The 25,000-nt window shown below is 41.5% G+C and overlaps 3 protein-coding genes across 3 annotated transcripts in view; all 3 read right to left on the minus strand.

Moving 5' to 3' along the window:
* LOC138966035 (uncharacterized) overlaps positions 1-1,453 on the minus strand; it is a gene marked incomplete at its 3' end in the record, with an annotated part of 13,180 nt that extends 11,727 nt beyond the window's left edge. Inside the window, 2 exon segments of the mRNA XM_070338124.1 lie at positions 978-1,111; positions 1,304-1,453. Of these exon segments, the coding sequence (XP_070194225.1) occupies positions 978-1,111; positions 1,304-1,353 (184 nt within the window).
* LOC138966036 (uncharacterized) overlaps positions 1-25,000 on the minus strand; it is a 53,349-nt gene that overhangs the window by 15,220 nt on the left and 13,129 nt on the right. The gene's annotated exons all lie outside the window — the stretch shown is intronic.
* LOC138966034 (uncharacterized) lies at positions 4,695-24,442 on the minus strand. Its single transcript, XM_070338123.1, has 15 exons — positions 24,290-24,442; positions 23,118-23,251; positions 22,514-22,594; positions 21,232-21,361; positions 20,612-20,802; positions 19,822-19,959; positions 16,783-17,000; positions 14,275-14,478; positions 10,375-10,536; positions 9,524-9,691; positions 9,089-9,193; positions 8,278-8,464; positions 6,607-6,872; positions 6,127-6,275; positions 4,695-4,887 (listed from the first exon to the last, which is right to left on the minus strand). The coding sequence occupies exons 1-15, from the start codon at positions 24,334-24,336 to the stop codon at positions 4,785-4,787; spliced, it is 2,283 nt and encodes a 760-aa protein (XP_070194224.1). The 5' UTR covers positions 24,337-24,442; the 3' UTR covers positions 4,695-4,784.

Here is a 25,000-nt window from a genome sequence, read left to right on the forward strand (position 1 = left end):
CAAACAAACAAAGACACAAACAAACAAAGACACACACACAAACAAAGACACAAACAAAGACACAAAAAAAGACACAAAGAAAGAAACAAACACAGACACAAACAAACAAAGACACAAAGAAAGAAACAAACACAGACACAAACAAACAAAGACACAAAGAAAGAAACAAACACAGACACAAACAAACAAAGACACAAAGAAAGAAACAAACACAGACACAAACAAACAAAGAAACAAACAAAGAAACAAACACAGACACAAACAAACAAAGACACAAAGAAAGAAACAAACACAGACACAAACAAACAAAGACACAAAGAAAGAAACAAACACAGACACAAACAAACAAAGACACAAAGAAAGAAACAAACACAGACACAAACAAACAAAGACACAAAGAAAGAAACAAACACAGACACAAACAAACAAAGACACAAAGAAAGAAACAAACACAGACACAAACAAACAAAGACACAAAGAAAGAAACAAACACAGACACAAACAAACAAAGACACAAAGAAAGAAACAAACACAGACACAAACAAACAAAGACACAGAGAAAGAAACAAACACAGACACAAACAAAACCAAGACACAAACAAAGACACAAACAAAGACACAAACAAAGACACAAACAAAGACACAAACAAAGACACAAACAAAGAAAGAAACAAACACACACACAAACAAACACACAAACAAACACACAAACAAACACAGACACAAACAAACAAAGAAACAAACACAGACACAAACAAAGAAAGAAAGAGAAGAAGGGAGTATAAATAGACGGAAACCTCCATGTCATCGAAGAAAACGAATTTTCAGAAGTGTGAAATTGGCAAATAAAAACTTGAACTGTTTGCTACTCCTTTATGTTTATTTCTACAATAAGTTTGGCCATGGGGATGAGGAATTGCTTTATGTTTATTTCCACAATAAGTTTGGCCATGGGGATGAGGAATTGCGAAGGCTACCTGCTTTGCAGACGCCATGACCTTCACAATGACAGTCGGTGTCGCAGTTAGCACCCGTAAATCCCTCGTAACACTGGCAACGGTTGTTATGGTAACGACCATTCCAGGTACACTGGGATGAGCACCAAGTTGGTCTGTCAAGGGAAAAACCAATCAGCAGCTTGGAGAGAAAATAACACAGTCACCACAGTTCTCTCATTTTCATTCCTTAGCCGTAACTGTTTGCCACAGACAGTAAACGTTTTTGTTAAGATTGAATGATTTAATGTTATTTTTTGTTAGAAATTGAATTGATATTTAGTGGATGCACTAAAAAAAAGACTTACGTTAGCAAGAAAATCAGTGGCACAAGTGCTTGTAGACTGCAGAGCTCCATGTTTGAACTTTCAAGTTATTCAAGAAAAGCTGTGGTACTCTCGGTCACATCTGATGCATTTCCACGGGGTTAAAGTACCAAAATTCGATTATCGGATGTATTCGAGCTATGCTGCCCTATATTTGTTGTTGGTGAATGCAAAATGTTGATAATCGACTTTCAGGACAAAGATAGAGTGAAAAATAGACCAAATGTTTGTAAGAAGGACAGTAGAAACTGAGCAAGTAAAAAAGGAAGGAAAGAATGAGAACAGATAAACAGAAAAGGACAGTGCGGGTTCGACAAATTAATTTGTTTGCAGCAATCAACATAACTATTTCATTTGTGTTCAAGAAGGATTGAGTCGTCTACATCTTTACTTCTTTTAAGAAATAATATGCATTTCATGTAAGCATATTTCTCCTGAAAGAAACCCACACAAAACCCACCAACGACTAGCAACCAACAAAGCCTACATCTACGAACGGACAACTCCTTAAGACCCTAACCTACTTCGTGTGCAACACGAATACCACATGTACTTTGTTACGTTCACAATTAGTCCAAGAACCTTCGGCAGATATTTGTTCAAAGGTCAGGCACAAACAATAGCAATAGATTCACCCATTGATTCAATATATCTGGAACAAGCGAGTGTGGATATGAGATTTGGGTCAGGGCCAGAATTGTACTTTTCATTAAACACCAAGAGTTTCCCATTGTGTCACTAGCACTTCCCATTGTGTCACTAGCACTTCCCATTGTGTCACTAGCACTTCCCATTGTGTCACTAGCACTTCCCATTGTGTCACTAGCACTTCTTATTTGTCTTTCCTACTTTTAACGTAATCTGGGATATTAAGAATGCATGTACTCAAAATAACGGTAGAACTACGGAAAACAATGAACCAAGAGTATGATTTAATGTTTGATCCGTGTATTTTTGTTGGACGACCGACATTTTATGAACGTCTGGCAAAGTGTTATTTGATTGAATTTATTGCTTCGATGAGCTCTTCCTCAGCCATCTCTCCATTTTTTGTAGGAGAGCGTTCTCTAGGGTTATTAAGCACACATACACACACCCACATACACACACGCACGCACGCATGCACACACAAACACACACACAAACACACGCACGTACACACGCACGCACACACACAGGCCTGACAGTTCACCGTCAGATTTATCGTCAACAGCTTGACGACATCAAAGCTCTCCACACCAGTGCCAAGCAGGAATACTATACATCCCGCCTCGCTGAGTGCAAAGACACCAAGGCTCTGTTCTCTGTAACAGATGAGCTATTCGCGAAGAAGAAAGCCACTGCCCTCCCTAAATTGATTCCCCCATCAGAACTCCCCGAGACTTTCAGCAATTTCTTTGACCAGAAGATCTCTGACATTCGCAAAGGTCTCGACTCATCCAAAACACAAATGTCCTTCGCCGCATTTTCAGGGACCCCCCTTACACGGTTTAGCCCTGTTTCTGAGAAGTTTGTTTTTGAACTTATCTCAAAATGTGCTCCAAAATCCTGCACACTTGACCCCATTCCCACGTCACTCATGAAAACTTGCCTGGATTTTCTTGTTCCTGTTGTAACGAGAATCTTAAACCTTTCTCTTCAGTCTGGGTCTGTGCCTGCACAGTTTAAAGAGGCAGTCATAACACCACTTCTAAAAAAGCCAGGCCTAGACACGGAGTGCTTAAAGAACTATAGACCCATTTCAAACTTACCCTTTCTGACCAAGCTGTTAGAAAAGTGTGTGCTAGCGCAGCTCCAAGAACATCTGCTGAGTAATGATCTTTTGGACGTCCATCAGTCCGCATACAAGAAAAATCATAGCACAGAAACCGCTCTTCTTTACGTAACTGACAAGCTGCTGACCAGTGCTGACAACAAGGAAGTGTCTGTGCTCGCACTCTTGGACCTCTCGGCGGCATTTGACACCATCGACCACGACGTCCTCCTAAAGAGACTACAGTTCACGTTTGGAATTGCCGACAAAGCCTTCCAGTGGTTCGTGTCATATCTCTCTGAACGCTTTCAAAGAGTACAAATAGGTCAAAAAGAATCATCCCCTGTTCCCCTGAAGCACGGAGTACCTCAGGGCTCTGTTCTAGGCCCGGTTCTGTTTACACTATACACACAGGACCTATCTGACGTCATCTCGAGGCATGGCTGCGAACACCACAAGTATGCCGACGACACCCAAATAGAGGATTCTGCTCCCCCCAGTGATTTTCCAAAAGTGGTTAAAAACACTGAGCGCTGCATTGAGTCAGTTAAAGACTGGATGATAGACAATAAACTTAAGCTGAATGACTCAAAAACTGAGGTGATGCTGTCAGGCTCAAGGCATGCTTTAAATCAGATTGACTGTACTTCCCTGACAATAGGCGACACTCAGATTGTCTCCCAAACCGCTGTTAAGGACCTAGGCGTGTACCTGGACTCTGCTCTGACAATGCAAAAACACATTAGTTTTGTTTGTAAATGTGCCTTTTTTGAGTTGCGCAAGATTTCCTCTGTCAGATCATTCCTGACACTCCAAGCCACTATTCAACTTGTCTCCTCTCTGATCCTGAGTCGACTTGACTACTGCAACTCATTGCTTGCCGGCTTCCCCACTGAAGAACTCGTTCTGCAGAAGTCTAAGAAAGACCATGTCACTCCCCTACTTACCACCCTTCACTGGCTTCCTATGAAGTATAGAATCGAGTACAAGCTGGCTCTGTTAGGGTACCGCTGTTTTGAGAAATCACTTCCCCCCTATTTGTCCCATTCCCTCAGTATCTACGAGCCATCCCGTTCTCTCAGATCCTCCTCTGAAAAACTCCTTCGCATCCCCAAAACCAGGACCAAGACCTTTGGTGAAAGAACCTTTAGGTACCAGATTCCGACCGTCTGGAACTCGCTTCCAAGTTCTATCCGTGACTCCAGCAGCCTTTCCTCCTTCAAAACACAACTCAAAACATACCTGTTTCGTAAAGCCTTTGCTTAGCCTGAGTAGACTCTCCACAACTCTATTCTGTTTTGGAACTCTCTACCCTGTATGTGCTTTATGGTCTATTTGTCAATGGTATCTTTGTGTGTGCGCGTGCGTGCGTGCGTGTGTGTGTGTGTTTACTTTTAACATTGTACGCTAAGTTTTGCTTAGTGCTTGGGATCTTGGTGTTATGTCTCAGTTAAATGTATGCTTTGTATGCTTGTTGATTTGTGCTAGTTTATTCTATAATGAATTTGTAAAGCGCCTGGAGCCAATTGATGGGACTCGCGCTATAGAAAAGTTATTTATTATTATTATTATTATGCACACACACGCACGCACACACACATTCCGAAATTAAAACACAAAGATAGTATAGGCTTTAATGCACACAGGCACATTGTTCTCGAGACAAATTCGCCCCGTATCCAAGAATTATTTGAGGCGAAAACGGTTTCTTCAGCAGTGCGTCTGACTGGAGAGACCATGGTCGGCGTCCGCCGGCATTCGCGGTATCACACTGGGTGCAAACTCGTCCGCAAAGTACGGGATACTCTTCATCCTGTTACAGAGAGAAGCACTTGTGCAAAAAAAAAAAAAAAAAAAAAAAAAAAACAAAGAAACACACAAGAAACAAACAAACACCAAGAAATAAAGAAAGGAAGACAGGAAGAAAGAAAGAAAGACACAACCAAACCATCACACCAACCTCGGATTCACACTTTACCACTTATACACAGACACACACAAAACAAACAAAATCACAGATAGACAAAAAGAAAAACAGATAGAAAGAAGGAAAGAAATAAAGGAAAAAAAAAGAAAGTTCTAAACAAACAAACAGACAATAGAGATAGAGAGAAAAGAAAGTTGTAAACAAACAAACAGACAATAGAGATAGAGAGAAAAGAAAGTTCTAAACAAACAAACAGACAATAGAGATAGAGAGAAAAGAAAGTTGTAAACAAACAAACAGACAATAGAGATAGAGAGAAAAGAAAGTTGTAAACAAACAAACAGACAATAGAGATAGAGAGAAAAGAAAGTTGTAAACAAACAAACAGACAATAGAGATAGAGAGAAAAGAAAGTTGTAAACAAACAAACAGACAATAGAGATAGAGAGAAAAGAAAGTTGTAAACAAACAAACAGACAATAGAGATAGAGAGAAAAGAAAGTTCTAAACAAACAAACAGACAATAGAGATAGAGAGAAAAGAAAGTTGTAAACAAACAAACAGACAATAGAGATAGAGAGAAAAGAAAGTTGTAAACAAACAAACAGACAATAGAGATAGAGAGAAAAGAAAGTTGTAAACAAACAAACAGACAATAGAGATAGAGAGAAAAGAAAGTTGTAAACAAACAAACAGACAATAGAGATAGAGAGAAAAGAAAGTTGTAAACAAACAAACAGACAATAGAGATAGAGAGAAAAGAAAGAAACAAAAACACTAACAAAGAAAGCAAAAAAATAAAGCAAGACACAAACAAACAAAAAACAAACAAAAACAACAGTTATGCAACCTCGAATTCAAACTCCAGTTTGTGATTCTCGAAAAATAATGTAAATCATCAAAGTTGGAGCGAAAAGCTAGGATGTCACCAGTTTGTTCAAGCCAGAACAGACGTTGGTGAGACCTTTCGGACAGACTTTGCAATACAAATAAAATCAATCACAAATCTCACATTGAAAATTACTGATAGAAGCTAAGGACGACGACGACGGAAACAACATCAAATCAAGAAGAACAAGAACAAGAACAAGAACAACAACAACAACAACTTGGAACCAAACTGACGTTGTCCAGCTGCGTGTGTTCTCGCTGTACACGTGATATTTGCTGACGTAGGTCCTGTCCATCACACGCACGTACAGCTTCTTCTCTTTGACGTCATATCCGTCCAGGGTCACGTGATCACTACTACTCTGATGAAGACTGGGGAGATTCTATCAAAGATACATTAAAACAATTGTCAATACACATGTGTGAACAGACAGTGTTTTCAAAATGTGAATAAAGAAGAACATTTTAAATTCATTAAAAGCACAGCAAACATAATTATGGCTGACACCACAGCAACACACAACTTTCTGAGTAACCGTAAAACATGAGGAGACTTTGTTAATTTTCTCATACAAAACCAAACCAAAATATAAGTCAGATTTGGGTTATCTACAGTAAATGAAAACGATACATTTTTACGTGACATTTGAAAGTAGAGAAAGGCAGAAAGAAATTAGTAGAATTCATTTTCTTCATTTCCTCAGACCACCTCACCGTCCAGGAGTGACCGTTGTCCGCGGACTTGGCACAGACGTAGTGACCGCCGGACGGGAAACAGCCGAACGCCGTGTTGGTCGCCTGGTCTTGAGTGAATGAACATTTCGGGCCTAGCAGCGTGTTGGGCCAGTGGTCAGAGATGAAGGTTTGAACCGCCAGCCACTTGGGAGCAGTGTACAGGTCTTGACCGGTGTACTCCGCGATTCCCCAACTTCCCCATTTATTGAAAAGGCCCAGCGAGGAAAAGTAGTTGAAGATACCACCTGAAACGAGAAAAGTATGTAAGGTCTTCCACATGAGATGAATGTGTTTGCAACGTAAATAAAAGGAAGACGAGACAGCACGCAAGCAAAGGAGTCGGTCGAAGAAGCCAAAGATATGCGCAAGCATGTAAATACGGACCACTGAAACGCCTCAGCATCAAAAAAAGGAAAAAAGGAAAAAAGAAGAAGAATGAAACGAAAGAAAGGAAGACCAACAAAAGCCTAAATCAAGACCATGATCACACAGGGAGGAAGACCATGATCACACAGGGAGGAAGATCATGATCACACAGGGAGGAAGACCATGATCACACAGGGAGGAAGACCATGATCACACAGGGAGGAAGACCATGATCACACAGGGAGGAAGACCATGATCACACAGGGAGGAAGACCATGATCACACAGGGAGGAAGACCATGATCACACAGGGAGGAAGACCATGATCACACAGGGAGGAAGACCATGATCACACAGGGAGGAAGACCATGATCACACAGGGAGGAAGACCATGATCACACAGAGAGGAAGACCATGATCACACAGGGAGGAAGACCATGATCACACAGGGAGGAAGACCATGATCACACAGGGAGGAAGACCATGATCACACAGGGAGGAAGACCATGATCACACAGGGAGGAAGACCATGATCACACAGGGAGGAAGGTATCTTCATTGAAATAGGCAAGCAAGGAATCGCTCTGCGCAGGATGCATCCAGGCTGTTTGATGTTCGTTCTGTCTAAGTGGAGGGATGTACAACCCCATGTAGATTCCTGGCCAAATCGTAGATAGTGATTCGGATCGTTTACAAGGATTGCGATATTTGGCGTCGGACTGTGTTCAGCGGAGCTCATTGCATAAGATCTCGTGTCAAAAAATTGTTTTGATATAGAAAATCGCCTGTAAATCCATCGTTCACATGTGAACAAAATTCAAGGGAGAGAAATGCAAGGAGTTTTAATTTCGGCAAGGGCGCAGTGGCGTATTAAATACATCGGCCTCCTAATTGGAAGGTCGTGTGCTCAAATCCCGGCCGCGGACGCCTGGTGGGTTAAGGGTGAAGATTTGTCCGATCTCCCAGGTCAACTTATGTTCGTGTGTACACGAAAGCACAAGATCAAGTGCGCACGGAAAAGATCTTGTAATCCATGTCAGAGTTCGGTGGGTCATGAAAACACAAAACTATCCAGCATGCCTCCCCCGAATGGCGGGGTAAAAACGGTCATACACGTAAAACTCCAGTCGTGCAAACACATGAGTGAACGAAGAAGAAGAAGAAGAAGAAGAAGAAGAAGAAGAAGAAGAAGAAGAAGAAGAAGAAGAAGAAGAAGAAGAAGAAGAAGAAGAAGAAGAAGAAGAAGAAGAAGAAGAATTGGGCAAGGAAGCAATGTGGTACAAACCAGGCCTGGAGTTTGCCGAGTTGGTCGTGACGGTGCTGTACCAGGCGTTCATGATGTCCAGGATGGCGGGCCTGATGTGAGGGTCTCTGTTGAACGCCATGCACTTGTCCGTCACCGGTCCATCGGCGTTACTCGGCGCAAACATTAGGGGTCCTCCCTCGTACATCACCAGCTTCATTCCGTGAGCCTGAGACCAAAGACACATGTTGATGTGATTTATTTACAGCTTGAACGCTCGCTCCAGTCGTCATGCGGAACTACGAATCATCATCATCATCATCATCGTCATCGTCGTCGTCATCATCATCATCATCATCATCATCATCATCATCATCATCATCATCATCATCATCATCATCATCATCATCATCATCATCATCGTCGTCGTCGTCATCCTCATCGTCATCGTCGTCGTTTGTTTTCTCACAGTCAGACGTTCGTCTCGAAGAACCCATGCCCAACCAATGATCATGTCGTATACTACACTATGTCTGTCCATCATATAAGTGCGCGTAAGCTTCATGTTTACAAGTGGGTCCAGCAGACAAAGGAATACATTTATACTTTGTGTTTAAAAAAACCTGTTGTGTGACAAGCACTAGAGAGAGTGAGTGAGTGAGTGTGAGAGAGAGAGAGAGAGAGAGAGAGAGAGAGAGAGAGAGAGAGAGAGAGAGACAGAGAGAGAGAGAGAGACAGACAGACAGACAGACAGACAGACAGACAGACAGACAGACAGACAGACGAACAGACAGACAGACAGAAAAAGTCTCAACCCATATACACAAGAACTTGTAAACGCAATGAGTCTCACCTTAGCGAGGTCCATGTAATGCTGATCGATGCGTTTCTGGTTTGCAAGGTCATTGTCACAGCTCTGCTTAATCTGGCTCATGGACATCTTGGCAAAGTCTGATGGCTGGAGAAAAAAACAGGTCGCGTAAATCGAAATCAATACATTTAGTCTTATACACACATACACACGTAAATATGGAGACAAAGCTCCCTTCCGCCTTGTTTAAATCATTCAGTCAAGTAAGTATTGACTGTACGAAACAAGTTGACAAACAAAAGAAATATGTACTTACCAACACATGGACAGCACAAACAAAACTAGGACAAATGTCCGCCTGTGGGGGCTTCTTCAGGACTTACAAACAAACAAACACAACGGGGGGTGGGGGGGGGGGGGGGGAGAGACACACACAAAAACAAACAAAAACCCGGAAGGAACGGAAAGAATTCTCACGTGGTTGAAGAAAGGAGCGCCGCACAAGAAGTACTCTGTGACAGTGAGAGCTTGGAACTTGGTCTTCTTGCTGCCCAGTATCTGCATGAAGTGGTCATACTCGGTCTGCTTGCCTGTGTCCCAGCCCACCACGTTGGTCAGTCGTTGACGGTCATTGCCGCTCCAGATCTGAATGGATAATATGTAATATAAGGATAGGAAATCAACTAAATCCGTAGTCATTGGCCCCTAATCTTATTTAAAGGGGATATTGGTGTGTCTAAACACCGAAGCATAATTAACAAAATTATTTCCACATTTTCTATTTCAGCAGTGCAAACACACGTATAAAGAAAGAATTCACCTGATAAACGTTCTTGTTAAATTTCTTATTCTATTGTATTTATTTATTAATTCATTCTAAACTTCGCCAAACAATTATTGCGACGAATTTCGCACCAGAATTAAAGCATTAATTCCCATGCCATCTCGTTCAATCTTTCTATGCCAGTTAAGGCCGTTTACTTCAGTTTCTGGATCATCTTTCAAATTAAAGATTTCTTTTACAGGGATCACGTGACCGCCGCTCAAATGAGGGTACCCTCAAAATCGACCGGATAAAAACGGAAGGGACCAATTAAAAATCGACGAAAAATCTAAATAGGCACAACTTTTTATGTTTTACATACGAGAAGAAAGTAAAATCAATTATCTACCCCGAACATGTTCTGTTCTTTAGCTAGCTTGCGCATTTCATGTTCTATGCTATTCCTACTGATGCAGGAGTCGATCGCATTTGCGGTCAAAAATGTGAGTTTTTGCGTCAATTTGAGGGGTGTCCCTATACTAACATACAATCACTTTGTACCTACCGATGACCAGATGTCGGCCACTTCAGACGCTCGTTTGACCAGGTACTTCATGTTGATCGTCATGTCGTCATCACCAGGCCACAGAGGTTTGCCCTTCTCTTTTGCATAGTGAGACTGACGGAATCCCGTGCCCCACACCTCGTTGGAGTACTCCACGTACACCTGGAGACGGCAAACCCTGGCTCAATTCTTGACCCACAACCGACACTTGACACAGAGCGAGACGGTCCTTATTGTGCAAGCCCGCCGCTTATATTGTTTTTGTGTGCACAATGCAAAATGTATGTGTCGATCCATTTAATTGATTTTTAACGTTGAACAGTTCTCGAGTTCTCGGTCAGCCACCTAAATCGGATTACTAGATCAATCAATCAATCAATATGAAGCTTATATAGCGCGTATTCCGTGGGTACAGTTCTAAGCGCTTGTCGAAGAGTTGTCAACACAGGACTAACAAAGAAACTAACATCTACAGACGGACACAAACCCTATCACACACTAGCAAACCCTGATAAACATACAACAAACAACTGTTTAACAACAATGTACACATCAATAGCTAGGTCCAAACAAAATGATATCAAACACAAAGAAAACACCTCTCACAGAGCACAGCACAAGAATGTCTTTTGGGGCACATGTCTATAAATATGCACCCTTTATGTAGAGGTGACAGTAGTGTCCACACCATGTCTATAAATATGCACCCTTTATGTAGAGGTGACAGTAGTGTCCACACCATGTCTATAAATATGCACCCTTTATGTAGAGGTGACAGTACTGTCCACACCATGTCTATAAATATGCACCCTTTATGTAGAGGTGACAGTAGTGTCCACACCATGTCTATAAATATGCACCCTTTATGTAGAGGTGACAGTAGTGTCCACACCATGTCTATAAATATGCACCCTTTATGTAGAGGTGACAGTAGTGTCCACACCATGTCTATAAATATGCACCCTTTATGTAGAGGTGACAGTAGTGTCCACACCATGTCTATAAATATGCACCCTTTATGTAGAGGTGACAGTAGTGTCCACACCATGTCTATAAATATGCACCCTTTATGTAGAGGTGACAGTACTGTCCACACCATGTCTATAAATATGCACCCTTTATGTAGAGGTGACAGTAGTGTCCACACCATGTCTATAAATATGCACCCTTTATGTAGAGGTGACAGTAGTGTCCACACCATGTCTATAAATATGCACCCTTTATGTAGAGGTGACAGTACTGTCCACACCATGTCTATAAATATGCACCCTTTATGTAGAGGTGACAGTAGTGTCCACACCATGTCTATAAATATGCACCCTTTATGTAGAGGTGACAGTAGTGTCCACACCATGTCTATAAATATGCACCCTTTATGTAGAGGTGACAGTAGTGTCCACACCATGTCTATAAATATGCACCCTTTATGTAGAGGTGACAGTAGTGTCCACACCATGTCTATAAATATGCACCCTTTATGTAGAGGTGACAGTAGTGTCCACACCATGTCTATAAATATGCACCCTTTATGTAGAGGTGACAGTAGTGTCCACACCATGTCTATAAATATGCACCCTTTATGTAGAGGTGACAGTAGTGTCCACACCATGTCTATAAATATGCACCCTTTATGTAGAGGTGACAGTAGTGTCCACACCATGTCTATAAATATGCACCCTTTATGTAGAGGTGACAGTAGTGTCCACACCATGTCTATAAATATGCACCCTTTATGTAGAGGTGACAGTAGTGTCCACACCATGTCTATAAATATGCACCCTTTATGTAGAGGTGACAGTAGTGTCCACACCATGTCTATAAATATGCACCCTTTATGTAGAGGTGACAGTAGTGTCCACACCATGTCTATAAATATGCACCCTTTATGTAGAGGTGACAGTAGTGTCCACACCATGTCTATAAATATGCACCCTTTATGTAGAGGTGACAGTAGTGTCCACACCATGTCTATAAATATGCACCCTTTATGTAGAGGTGACAGTAGTGTCCACACCATGTCTATAAATATGCACCCTTTATGTAGAGGTGACAGTAGTGTCCACACCATGTCTATAAATATGCACCCTTTATGTAGAGGTGACAGTAGTGTCCACACCATGTCTATAAATATGCACCCTTTATGTAGAGGTGACAGTAGTGTCCACACCATGTCTATAAATATGCACCCTTTATGTAGAGGTGACAGTAGTGTCCACACCATGTCTATAAATATGCACCCTTTATGTAGAGGTGACAGTAGTGTCCACACCATGTCTATAAATATGCACCCTTTATGTAGAGGTGACAGTACTGTCCCCACCATGTCTATAAATATGCACCCTTTATGTAGAGGTGACAGTAGTGTCCACACCATGTCTATAAATATGCACCCTTTATGTAGAGGTGACAGTACTGTCCCCACCAGAGTTTTGCACTTCAGTAGCACAGGTGCAGGTGACAGGGGTTTTATTCAGTCCCTTGAACCTGACTGTTTTTGTCACACTCTAACGTTATATGGTCCGCCTCGGTTTGAAAAAAGGGAGTGCAATTATTCAATGGATATCTTTATGTTTTTGATGAACGCGCCTGCCCCTGACGCTCAAGATACCACTTAGTATATAGAAGGAGACTATCATTCAAATGGAAAGATTACGGGTTCGCCCGTTTTCAATATTATAGAGGCAGCTGTACTCTGTCTTCAGAGGATCTATACATATACTGTGTAAGCTTTGGGCCTGTCTGCAAGTCTTGTGTATGTCCTTTTCCTGACTTTCTGTAGCAACTGGTGTGCATAGTTCCCAGTTCGGGTCTGATGTAAGCTGAGTTTCCTGTCTTCTTTAACACATATGACGGACAAATAACAGATGATTATTACAAGGAATAATTGACCCTTGTGAACCCAGCAACATTCTTTGGCATACAACATGGATATGTTACAGGCATTAAGTGAAACCAGGCATTACGCGTAATGCCTGAAATGTTCAGGCATTACGCGTAATGCCTGTGACCACTAGGCATTACACGTAATGCCTAAAAATACCAGGCATTACACGTAATGCCTGAAATGTAACTCTCAAAATTACGCTTATTGCCTGACGCAATTCAGGCAATACAAACAACATAAACGCCTATTGCACTGAACAGTTATCCATCCATCCACGGTGAGAACATTTTTAAAGGACAAAGTTGACATGCCCCAAGCTGAAAGTCAGACGCCTGGGCCGTCTTTTGGTGCAATGCCCCAAGCTGAAAGTCAGACGCCTGGGCCTTCTCTTGGTGCAATGCCCCAAGCTGAAAGACAGACGCCTGGGCCTTCTCTTGGTGCAATGCCCCAAGCTGAAAGTCAGACGCCTGGGCCTTCTCTTGGTGCAATGCCCCAAGCTGAAAGACAGACGCCTGGGCCTTCTCTTGGTGCAATGCCCCAAGCTGAAAGACAGACGCCTGGGCCTTCTCTTGGTGCAATGCCCCAAGCTGAAAGACAGACGCCTGGGCCTTCTCTTGGTGCAATGCCCCAAGCTGAAAGACAGACGCCTGGACCATCTTCTGTGCATGAAGCTGCATTACAAAAACATGATGATACCATACAAGAATCGCGGAAGAGAGCAAGGATCAGCCAACAGAAACAAGCAGACCGGATGTTGAAAAGAAGCAGAATTGAGATGATTTTTAGGCATTACGTGTAATGCCTAGTGGTCACAGGCATTACGCGTAATGCCTGAACATTTCAGGCATTACGCGTAATGCCTGGTTTCACTTAATGCCTGTAACATATACATCCCCAGTACACTACTCTACTGTTTTGTCCACAATGTCATTTCTCATTTTAGATAATAAAGTACCATAGTATTGTACTGTACTATTCGCTCTTTCTATGCGGCAACTGCAATTGAAAGCTTGTACCTTCAAGTCTGGTCTGAGGTTGCGTTTGACGTAGGCGGCGAACTGTCTGACAAAGTCGTCATCGGCAGCGTGAGGCACGCACACCCAGGCGTCCAGCCCCGCCCAGTTGGAGATCTCCACCAGGTGCTCGATGGCGCCTCCATACTCCCCGTCCTGGGTGTGATAGTCAGGCGTCCTCCGTGTGTTCCACGTCGTCGGCTCTGGCTGTGGGTATAAAACACGGCATTTTGTGTGTGTAAGAAATGTAGTAGAAGTTCTTCTCTTATCTGAATTATTTGTTGCGGGTGTGGAAAGTAGGGCTTGCAGGGTGTATTGGGGGTGTCCGTCTTCGTCGGCTATGGATGCAGTTTAAAACACGTTATTTAGTTGTGAGAAATGCTTGAGAGGACTCAGTCTGATCATTATTTGTTTCTCTATGTGGAAGTAAGGTTGAGGTTCGGGATGTCTTCTGCTTAGTAAACTTTTATTTTAGTTTTTCTCTCGGTGTTGAAAGTGTGAACGCATTATAAATCCTGACACTCGGGCTGTACGCTAACAGCAATGTGTGTGGATGCATATAGACAGAAGAAACAAGTCGCGTAAGGCGAAAATACAATATTTAGTCAAGTAGCTGTCGAACTCACAGAATGAAACTGAACGCAATGCCATTTTTCAGCAAGACCGTATACTCGTAGCATCGTCAGTCCACCGCTCATGGCAAAGGCAGTGAAATTGACAAGAAGAGCGGGGTAGTAGTTGCGCTAAGAAGGATAGCACGCTTTTCTGTACCTCTCTTTGTTTTAACTTTCTGAGCGTGTTTTTAATCCAAACATATCATATCTATATGTTTTTGGAATCAGGAACCGACAAGGAATAAGATGAAAGTGTTTTTAAATTGATTTGGACAATTTAATTTTGATAATAATTTTTATATATTTAATTTTCAGAGCTTGTTTTTAATCCGAATATAACATATTTATATGTTTTTGGAATCAACAAATCATGGAGAATAAGATAAACGTAAATTTGGATCGTTTTATAAATTTTTATTTTTTTTTACAATTTTCAGATTTTTAATGACCAAAGTCATTAATTAATGTTTAAGCCACCAAGCTGAAATGCAATACCGAAGTCCGGGCTTCGTCGAAGATTACTTGACCAAAATTTCAACCAATTTGGTTGAAAAATGAGGGCGTGACAGTGCCGCCTCAACTTTCACGAAAAGCCGGATATGACGTCATCAAAGACATTTATCAAAAAAATGAAAAAAACGTATGGGGATTTCATACCCAGGAACTCTCATGTCAAATTTCATAAAGATCGGTCCAGTAGTTTAGTCTGAATCGCTCTACACACACACACACACACACAGACACACACACACACACACGCACATACACCACGACCCTCGTTTCGATTCCCCCTCGATGTTAAAATATTTAGTCAAAACTTGACTAAATATAAAAAGAACAAACCCCAATCAGAACCTGATGCACATGCACAATTCAGTAACTCTTCACACCAGAATGCCATTGTTTCGACGTAGTGTGTACAGTGTCTTTTAAACAAATAAAATATTGATAAGTAAATAACAATGTTCTCACCTTGTGGCCATAGGTGTAAAGAAAGTCCATGTAGCCTATCTGATGCACACATCATCAATAACTCTTTACATCAGAATGCCATTGTTTTCACGTAGTGGGAAAAGTGTATTAAACACTGATAGGTATAATTAATGCTATTCTTACCTTGTGTCCATTGGTGTGAAGAAAGTCCATGTAGCCTATCTAATGTACATGCACAAATCATCAATACCTCTTCACACTTGAAAGAGAATGCAATTGTTTTGACGTAGTGCGAACAATGTTTTTTTTTATTGATAAGTAAATAATGCTGTTCTTATCTTGTGTCCATTGGTGTGAAAAAATCCATGTAGCCAATCTGATGTACAGGCACATCAATAACTCTTCACATGGCGACTGCACGTGAGAGGGAACAATAAAGAGACCAAAAAGCAATGTACTCACGTTAAAATGACGAACACGGAACGAATAACAGCGACGTTTCGACCTAAGGGTCTTCTTCAGGCACAAAAACACAAAAATACACACACACAAAAGAAGAAGGCAGACGACAGAACAGATAAAGAGGAGAATAACTGACAAAACAACTGCACTGCACAAACCAACAAATGACAAAGACAGAGAAGCAAGGGAAGCTACTCGAGGGGAAGCCAACAATAACACAGGCAAGAAAAAGTTAGTGTTGAAAAGCAGCAGTTTTGAGGTCTGTAGACCAAACAAAATGTGGGGGGGGGGGGGGGGGGTCGTTCCCATTTTTTTGGTCTCTTTACTGATAGGTATAGTTATTGCTGTTCTTACCTTGTGTCCTTTGGTGTGAAAAAATCCATGTAGCCAATCTGATGTACATGCACATCAATAACTCTTCACACTAGAATGTGAATGCCATTGTTTCGACGTAGTGCGAACAGTGTGTTAAACACTGATAGGTAATTACTGCTGCTCTTACCTTGTGTCCATTGGTGTGAAGAAAGTCCATGTAGCGGGCCTCAGTGAATCTCTTGAGAAACTCGAGGAAGAACGGGTGGTAGGGGAAGCGCTGGTAGATGTGCTCGTAGCCAGGGGAGACGAAGCGAAGGTTGTGCAGAGGGTTGTGAGGGTTGGTCTCGGTGATCCTAATCTGTATGCCGTCGTGTTGAAACTTGGGGATTTCCACCACTATGCGACCTGTTCATGCAAGTATTGAAGGGGTTACTATGCTAAGCATTGAAGGGGTTACTGTGTCAAGTATTGAAGGGGTTACTGTGTCAAGCATTGAAGGGGTTACTGTGTCAAGTATTGAAGGGGTTGCTGTGTCAAGTATTGAAGGGATTGCTGTGTCAAGTCTTGAAAGGGTTGGTGTGTCAAGTATTGAAGGGGTTACTGTGTCACGTATTGAAGGGGTCACTGTGTCAAGCATTGAAGGGGTTGCTGTGTCAAGTAATAAAGGGGTTTCTGTGTCAAGCATTGAAGGGGTTACTGTGTCAAGTATTGACGGGGTTACGGTGTCAAGCATTGAAAGGGTTGCTGTGTCAAGTATTGAAGGGGTTACTCTGTCAAATATTGAAAGGGTTGCTGTGTCAAGTATTGAAGGGGTTACTTTGTCAAGCATTGAAGGGGTTACTGTGTCAAGTATTGACGGGGTTACTGTGTCAAATATTGAAAGGGTTGCTGTGTCAAGTATTGAAGGGGTTACTTTGTCAAGCATTGAAGGGGTTACTGTGTCAAATATTGAAGGGGTTACTTTGTCAAGCATTGAAGGGGTTACTTTGTCAAGCATTGAAGGGGTTACTGTGTCAAATATTGAAGGGGTTACTGTGTCAAGCATTGAAGGGGATACTTTGTCAAGTATTGAAGGGGTTACTGTGTCAAGCATTGAAGGATTACTGTGTCAAGTATTGAAGGGGTTGCTGTGTCAAATATGGAAGGTGTTACTGTGTCAAGTATTTAAGGGGTTGCTGTGTCAAGTATTGATGGGGTTACTGTGTCAAGCATTGAAGGGGTTACTGTGTCAAGTATTGAAGGGGTTGCTGTGTCAAGTATTGATGGGGTTACTGTGTCAAGCATTGAAGGGGTTACTGTGTCAAGTATTGAAGGGGTTGCTGTGTCAAGTATTAAAGAGGTTACTGTGTCAAGTATTGAAGGGGTTGCTGTGTCAATTATTGAAGGGGTTACTTTGTCAAGCATTGAAGGGGTTACTGTGTCAAGTATTGAAGGGGTTACTGTGTCAAGCATTGAAGGGGTTATTGTGTCAAGTAATGAAGGGGTTCCTGTGTCAAGTATTGAAGGGGATACTTTGTCAAGTATTGAAGGGGTTACTGTGTCAAGCATTTAAGGGGTTATTGTGTCAAGTAGTGGAGACGTTACTGTGTCAAGTATTGAAGGGGTTACTGTGTCAAGCATTGAAGGGGTTATTGTGTCAAGTAATGAAGGGGTTCCTGTGTCAAGTATTGAAGGGATTGCTGTGTCAAGTATTGAAAGGGTTGCTGTGTCAAGTATTGAAGGGGTTACTGTGTCAAGTATTGAAGGGGTCACTGTGTCAAGCATTGAAGGGGTTGCTGTGTCAAGTAATAAAGGGGTTTCTGTGTCAAGCATTTAAGGGGTTACTGTGTCACGTATTGAAGGGGTTACGGTGTCAAGCATTGAAAGGGATACTGTGTCAAGTATTAAAGGGGTTACTGTGTCAAATATTGAAGGGGTTGCAGTGTCAAGTATTGAAGGGGTTACTGTGTCAAGCATTGAAGGGGTTACTGTGTCCAGTATTGAAGGGGTTACTGTGTCAAGCATTGAAGGGGATACTTTGTCAAGTATTGAAGGGGTTACTGTGTCAAGCATTGAAGGATTACTGTGTCAAGTATTGAAGGGGTTGCTGTGTCAAATATTGAAGGTGTTACTGTGTCAAGTATTTAAGGGGTTGCTGTGTCAAGTATTGATGGGGTTACTGTGTCAAGCATTGAAGGGGTTACTGTGTCAAGTATTGAAGGGGTTGCTGTGTCAAGTATTGATGGGGTTACTGTGTCAAGCATTGAAGGGGTTACTGTGTCAAGTATTGAAGGGGTTGCTGTGTCAAGTATTAAAGAGGTTACTGTGTCAAGTATTGAAGGGGTTGCTGTGTCAAGTATTGAAGGGGTTACTTTGTCAAGCATTGAAGGGGTTACTGTGTCAAGCATTGAAGGGGTTATTGTGTCAAGTAGTGGAGGGGTTACTGTGTCAAGCATTGAAGGGGTTGCTGTGTCAAGTATTGAAGGGGTTACTGTGTCAAGTATTGAAGGGGTTACTGTGTCAAGCATTGAAGGGGTTGCTGTGTCAAGTATTGAAGGGGTTACTGTGTCAAGTATTGAAGGGGTTGCTGTGTCAAGTATTGAAGGGGTTACTGTGTCAAGCATTGAAGGGGTTGCTGTGTCAAGTATTGAAGGGGTTACTTTGTCAAGCATTGAAAAGGTTACTGTGTCAAGCATTGAAGGTGTTACTGTGTCAAGTATTGAAGGGGATGCTGTGTCAAGTATTGAAGGAGTTACTGTGTCAAGCATTGAACGGGTTATTGTGTCAAGTAGTGAAGGGGTAAGTGTGTATATGATTTGAAGCAAATGTGTGTAGAGGGGTTTGTAAGAGTTCGTTCTCTGTGATCCTAATCTTTTTGCCGTCATATTTACATTTGGGAATCTCAGCTACTATGCGACCTGTTTAAGTATTGAAGGGGTTACTGTGTGTATGATTTGAAGCAAAGGTTGTGTGTAAATGGGTTTGTAATGATTTGTTCTCTGATTTTTATCACACGCATGCCGTCATATGTACACTTGCGAATTTCAACTACAATGCGACCTGTGGGTTAATATATATTTGGTAGGATCAGCAAAGCACAACTGCGTTATTCGTTGACGTAAACGACACAAACAGCCATAGCCACACCGGTTAAAGAGAGGATAAAAACCAACAAACAACCAACCAACCAACCAACCAACCAACCAACCAACCAACCAACCAACCAGCCTAGCCTGTGACTGTTTACCTTTACTCTGATAGTGGACATGGACGGTGGACAACCTGAAGCCTATAGAGCCTTCTCCATCATACAGCAGCGTGTAGTTGCCTGTCGGCGCTAGTTCTCCCCAGCCCTGAAATATTGTCTTGGCCACGTTGAGTCCAGCTGGAACAAGGTAGAGAATCAATAAATAATAAGAAAATGATGCCATTAATCAAATCTTTTTTGAAGGTAATAATGCTTTGAAGAACTTTGGATTAAGTCTGTGATTGACCCTACCTTTTTGTTTTGGTTTGTTTTTGGGATGCACACCTGAGAATGCGAATCTTATCTACACTGACAAAAATGTAAGTACGGAAATCCATCAAAGTAAATGAACAAATTTTATATTTTTCAGTTTGTAATTACAAACAAATCTGTCTCATTCTTTCTGTTTTGTTTTTTAGGCACAGAAGGTTAAACGCAGAAATCTACAACCCCCAAAAACAAACAAAAGAGAACGGTCGAAGAAAAATGCACCACTTTCTCTAACATAGAAAAGCATGAACTAAAAAGCTATAGCGCAGAGTGAAGGTTTTTCGCTCTGACAAGTCGATCCAGCAAGAGCCATCATTTCTGTCTGACAAGTCGATCCAGCAAGAGCCATCATTTCTGTCTGACAAGTCGATCCAGCAAGAGCCATCATTTCTGTCTTAGAGCAAGAGACTGCAGGTAAGAAGAACAAGAACAAGATAACAAATAACATGGACTCACGATTTTCATTTTCATTCTTATCTTGTTCATCATTTCTGTGTTAGGAAAACTATAGCCAACCTACCCGGAAAGGAAGACGGGTAGCCGTCTTTCCTGAGCGGGATCTTGTCGAGCTCCTTGGTGTCCCAGTCCCACTCATGTCGCTGGGTGTGCCACTGCGACGACTGCTTGCTAACGTCCACCCACTTGATCTCGGACTGATAGTAGGCCAATCCACCCAGGTTCAGACCTACCTGGACGTCTTTGTTCAACATGCTAGAAAGAAAGCAATTGAAATCATAATTCTATATAAACTCAGCACAAACATTATTGCACCCATTTTTGTACCCCAATTAAAACATTCATTCCCGTGTCATTTTATTCGAATTTTATATGCCATTGAAGGCTCTTCCCTTGGTTATCTGGCAAGCATTTCGGATCAAAGATTTCTGTTATAGGTGTCACGTGACCGCCGCTGAAGTAAGGGTACCTCCAATATCAACCTGAAAAAACCTCAGGTACCAATTAACAAATCGACAACATTTCAGAGGCGCAACTTGGCAACTTTGACATACGAACAGAAAGCCAAATGAATTACCTATCTAGAACAGGTTGTTTTGTTTTTGCTATCTTGTGTCTCTCTTGTGATATGTCATTTGTACTGATGTAGACCTGTGTGAAGCGCATGTACTGTGGTCATCTCACATGTTTCTGTCATAGTGAGAGCAGTCGTCTCCCTTGTAGCCCTCGTAACACACACACTGTCCGTTCCTGCACGCTCCCCACTTGCAGGTGTGAGAACACCCACACTCTCCCGGCCCGATGCACTGAGCACCTGTTTCAAGTCAAATCACATAACATACAAAAATCCTATCGTCTCTTGCACTGAAAGCATGAATAAACGATTGTGAATGGCACATACACAGCTCTATTTACATGTTATAATTATAGCCTATATACACGTACATTCACCATACCTGAAATGCAAACTACATGTAACATCGAATTTCAGTGCAGAAATGAAATAGCTGATATGCCGAGTAACTTAGAATAGCTCAGTAGTTTTCTCGCTGTAATTACAACATAGGAATAAAACAGAATAACTGGGGTTTTTGCTTCAATAAAAATACTCTTCCCATGATAACTACAGGTACCAACAAGGTTCGTGTTTTATCAACTCTATATTTTCAGCGTTTTTATTGATTGATTGATATTTTTTCAGTTGTCACTTGAATCATACTGAAACCATTTGTCAGGGAATCGACACTTGTTCATATTTTCAACCCCCCGGTTAACTTGCGGTTGCACGGACTTACTTTTTTTTTTTAACCATTTCTGCTACATGTATTATTGGACAAAAATGTTCTTTCAGATATAAGAGCATAATAAACAATTGGCATTGTTAGTCGTTCTGGTTTTTGACCTTTTAATCTTAAACACATGCGTGTTTTTCTTCGCATCAAAGATAAGACTAAACATGACAAATGGGCCATATCTTTTGTTTTAGTTTGACCTCGAATTTTCCCGTGGAATGTGTGTGTGTGTGTGTGGGGGGGGGGGGGGGACTTGCTCCTACCATGGCACCTCCCTTTTAAAATCTCCCGACTTTGAGACTTTCCCCCTATGTATGTAGGTATGTATGTAGGTATGTATGCATGTGTGTTGGTGTGTCGGTGTGTCAAGTGTGCAAGTAAAAAGGGTATTGTAGTTGTACATATATTACTTTAGATATTTTTTTGTTATCATGGGTTTTCTAAATTTTCTTCTCTTCTTCTTTTATAATTATTAATTAATGACCTATATGTGCTGATGACCAATTTAATTTCCTTTGTTGGATCAATAAAATGTTATGAGTTATGAGTTATGAGTTATGAGTTATGAGTTATGAGTTATGAGTTATGAGAAAGACCTGATTGTTTTCTTTTTCGGAAGTCTCCAACCTGTTTTTTAACGTTAATTACAACCACTAAGACATTATAACTGTTACCTCCATGACAGCTACAGTCCCAGACACACTTGTGTTGAGACGCGGACCACTTCCAGCCCGTCTCACACTCACACGTCCCGTCTGGAAACGTCACAGAAAAGAGCTTTTAGCAACTTACCACCAAACTGATCATTCCATACAAAGCGTGGGAACGGTCTACCTTCGAACAAAGTAAGAAGTGAAATAACTTGATATTTATTCGTGTTCTGTTGGGCGTTTTGTTATAGATAAGAGAGAGAGAGAGAGAGAGAGAGAGAGAGAGAGAGATCAAATCAAATCAAATCAAATTTTATTTTACGAAGGTTGTGGCATAAGCAATATAAACTAGCTTCTTTTCAACCAGCCCTCGCCCAGAGAGGGACTATTCTAATCTTAAAATTAAAATAAAAATAAAAAAAGGCAGAAAAACTAAACTAGAGAGAGAGAGAGAGAGAGAGAGAGAGAGAGAGAGAGAGAGAGAGAGAGAGAGAGAGAGAGAGAGAGAGAGAGAGAGAGCGAGCGAGACAGGGGGCCAGAGGGAGACAGACTTACACTTACAGAGCCAAAGCTAGGTAGACAGACGAACAGACACAACCAACCTGAGATAGACACACGGAAACAATACCTGACTTGCAGGACCCATGGCCTTGACAATGACAGTCTCGTTCACATTTGCTGCCCGTGAACCCCTCGTAACACTGACACTGGCTTTGTGTGTAATGTCCGTTCCAGTTGCACTCCGGGGAGCACAAGCACAAACTAAAGACAGTGACATTCAAAATGTAAAGGTACGTTTGAAATCGCTGTACAAAAGTTTAATACCACGGCCCTACATACAGTGATCATCCCAACACATTTCACCAAACGTGCAGCAATTCGGTCTCTTTTAACCCTTAGTTGTAGTTAGTGTAAGTCATGGCTCTCTTTTAACCCTTAGTTGTAGTTAGTGTAAGTCATGGCTCTCTTTTAACCATTAGTTGTAGTTAGTGTAAGTCATGGCTCTCTTTTAACCCTTAGTTGTAGTTAGTGTAAGTCATGGCTCTCTTTTAACCCTTAGTTGTAGTTAGTGTAAGTCATGGCTCTATTTTAACCCTTAGTTGTAGTTAGTGTAAGTCATGGCTCTCTTTTAACCCTTAGTTGTAGTTAGTGTAAGTCATGGCTCTCTTTTAACCCTTAGTTGTAGTTAGTGTAAGTCATGGCTCTCTTTTAACCCTTAGTTGTAGTTAGTGTAAGTCATGGCTCTCTTTTAACCCTTAGTTGTAGTTAGTGTAAGTCATGGCTCTCTTTTAACCCTTAGTTGTAGTTAGTGTAAGTCATGGCTCTCTTTTAACCCTTAGTTGTAGTTAGTGTAAGTCATGGCTCGGAAATCGCTATTTTTGAGCTCCATGACGCATTCTCATAATTATATACAGTGCGGGCCCAGTTTTTTTCTGAGTCGATTCTGTGTGAACGGCATAACTCTGGAACTTCATTTTTGCTGTCAAGTCTCAAAATAATTCACTTTCTGGTGAAATGATTTTGTATTTAACGCCATATTGCCAGGAGCCTGGATTCTAAATGCAATTATGGAAACAGCCCTCGTTCCTAGTATCCCGTCTAAGCCATCTTCTTACAAAGCAACATTCCAACCAGACTTTTGCATGAGAGAAGAGCATCGTTCTACTTGGACATCTATGAAAAAAGTCTTCGACAGGAGTGCATAATGACACTTTAAAATGATTGAACATTATGGACGTTTAAGAAATAATTTACCCAAGGCGACAGCATCTTATTACTGAGAGAGGGTAGTATACTTACACCAACAAGCAGAGCAGGGACAGCAACCTAAGCAGGCACAGCTTCATATCTACAGTCTCCGATCGTGGCAATAACACCCACAAGAATCTTTGATGGGATTTTATAAGATGTTGACATTAACTTTTTTGTTGCTCGTATCGGCTATTAGAACATAAAGTAGGTTTGTGAACAATACATAGATAAACATTAAGCAAAAAAAGGGTTGACTCCAAACATTTAGAACAATATGTATAACGCGCTGCAGATCGCTACAGTTTACTTAAAGTCCATATCTTTTCTGACTGTGTAATTGTTGTATCTGTTGCCTTTGTTATCATTGTTCATTGTCCATAGATCGCCTGACGATGGCACGTGTATGTCTCTCTCTCTCTCTTCCTCTCTCTCCCTCTCTCTCTCTCTCTCTTTCTCTCATTCAAAATTAAACACACACACACACACACACACACACACACACACACACACACACACACACACACACACACACATACACACACACACACACACACACACACACTTTTGCTTATACATATTTATGCTTGTACATACAGCCTTTGTGGCACAGGACATGTACCAATACACCGGAAAAGGGAAGGCACTACCAACGTACTCTTCCTTATTTTTGTCAATAGCAAGGCCTTGACAGATGAAGTTACGCACACACAGGTATTTGTGGCCAAACGAAACAGTTAACTCTTCGTACTTGTATAAATA

The sequence above is a fragment of the Littorina saxatilis genome, linkage group LG5 (genome assembly GCF_037325665.1).
Source record: "Littorina saxatilis isolate snail1 linkage group LG5, US_GU_Lsax_2.0, whole genome shotgun sequence".
In the NCBI taxonomy this organism is placed as follows: Eukaryota; Metazoa; Mollusca; class Gastropoda; order Littorinimorpha; family Littorinidae; genus Littorina; species Littorina saxatilis.

Excerpts from the sequence above, each read along its gene's own strand:
- LOC138966034 (XM_070338123.1), bottom strand. The coding sequence starts at position 24,336 with ATGAAGCTGTGCCTGCTTAGGTTGCTGTCCCTGCTCTGCTTGTTGGT. Across the intron at positions 6,276-6,606 it reads ACAACGGTCACTCCTGGACG|AATCTCCCCAGTCTTCATCA; the intron begins GTGAGGTGGTCT and ends TATCTTTGATAG. Across the intron at positions 4,888-6,126 it reads AACACACGCAGCTGGACAAC|GATGAAGAGTATCCCGTACT; the intron begins GTCAGTTTGGTT and ends TCTCTGTAACAG.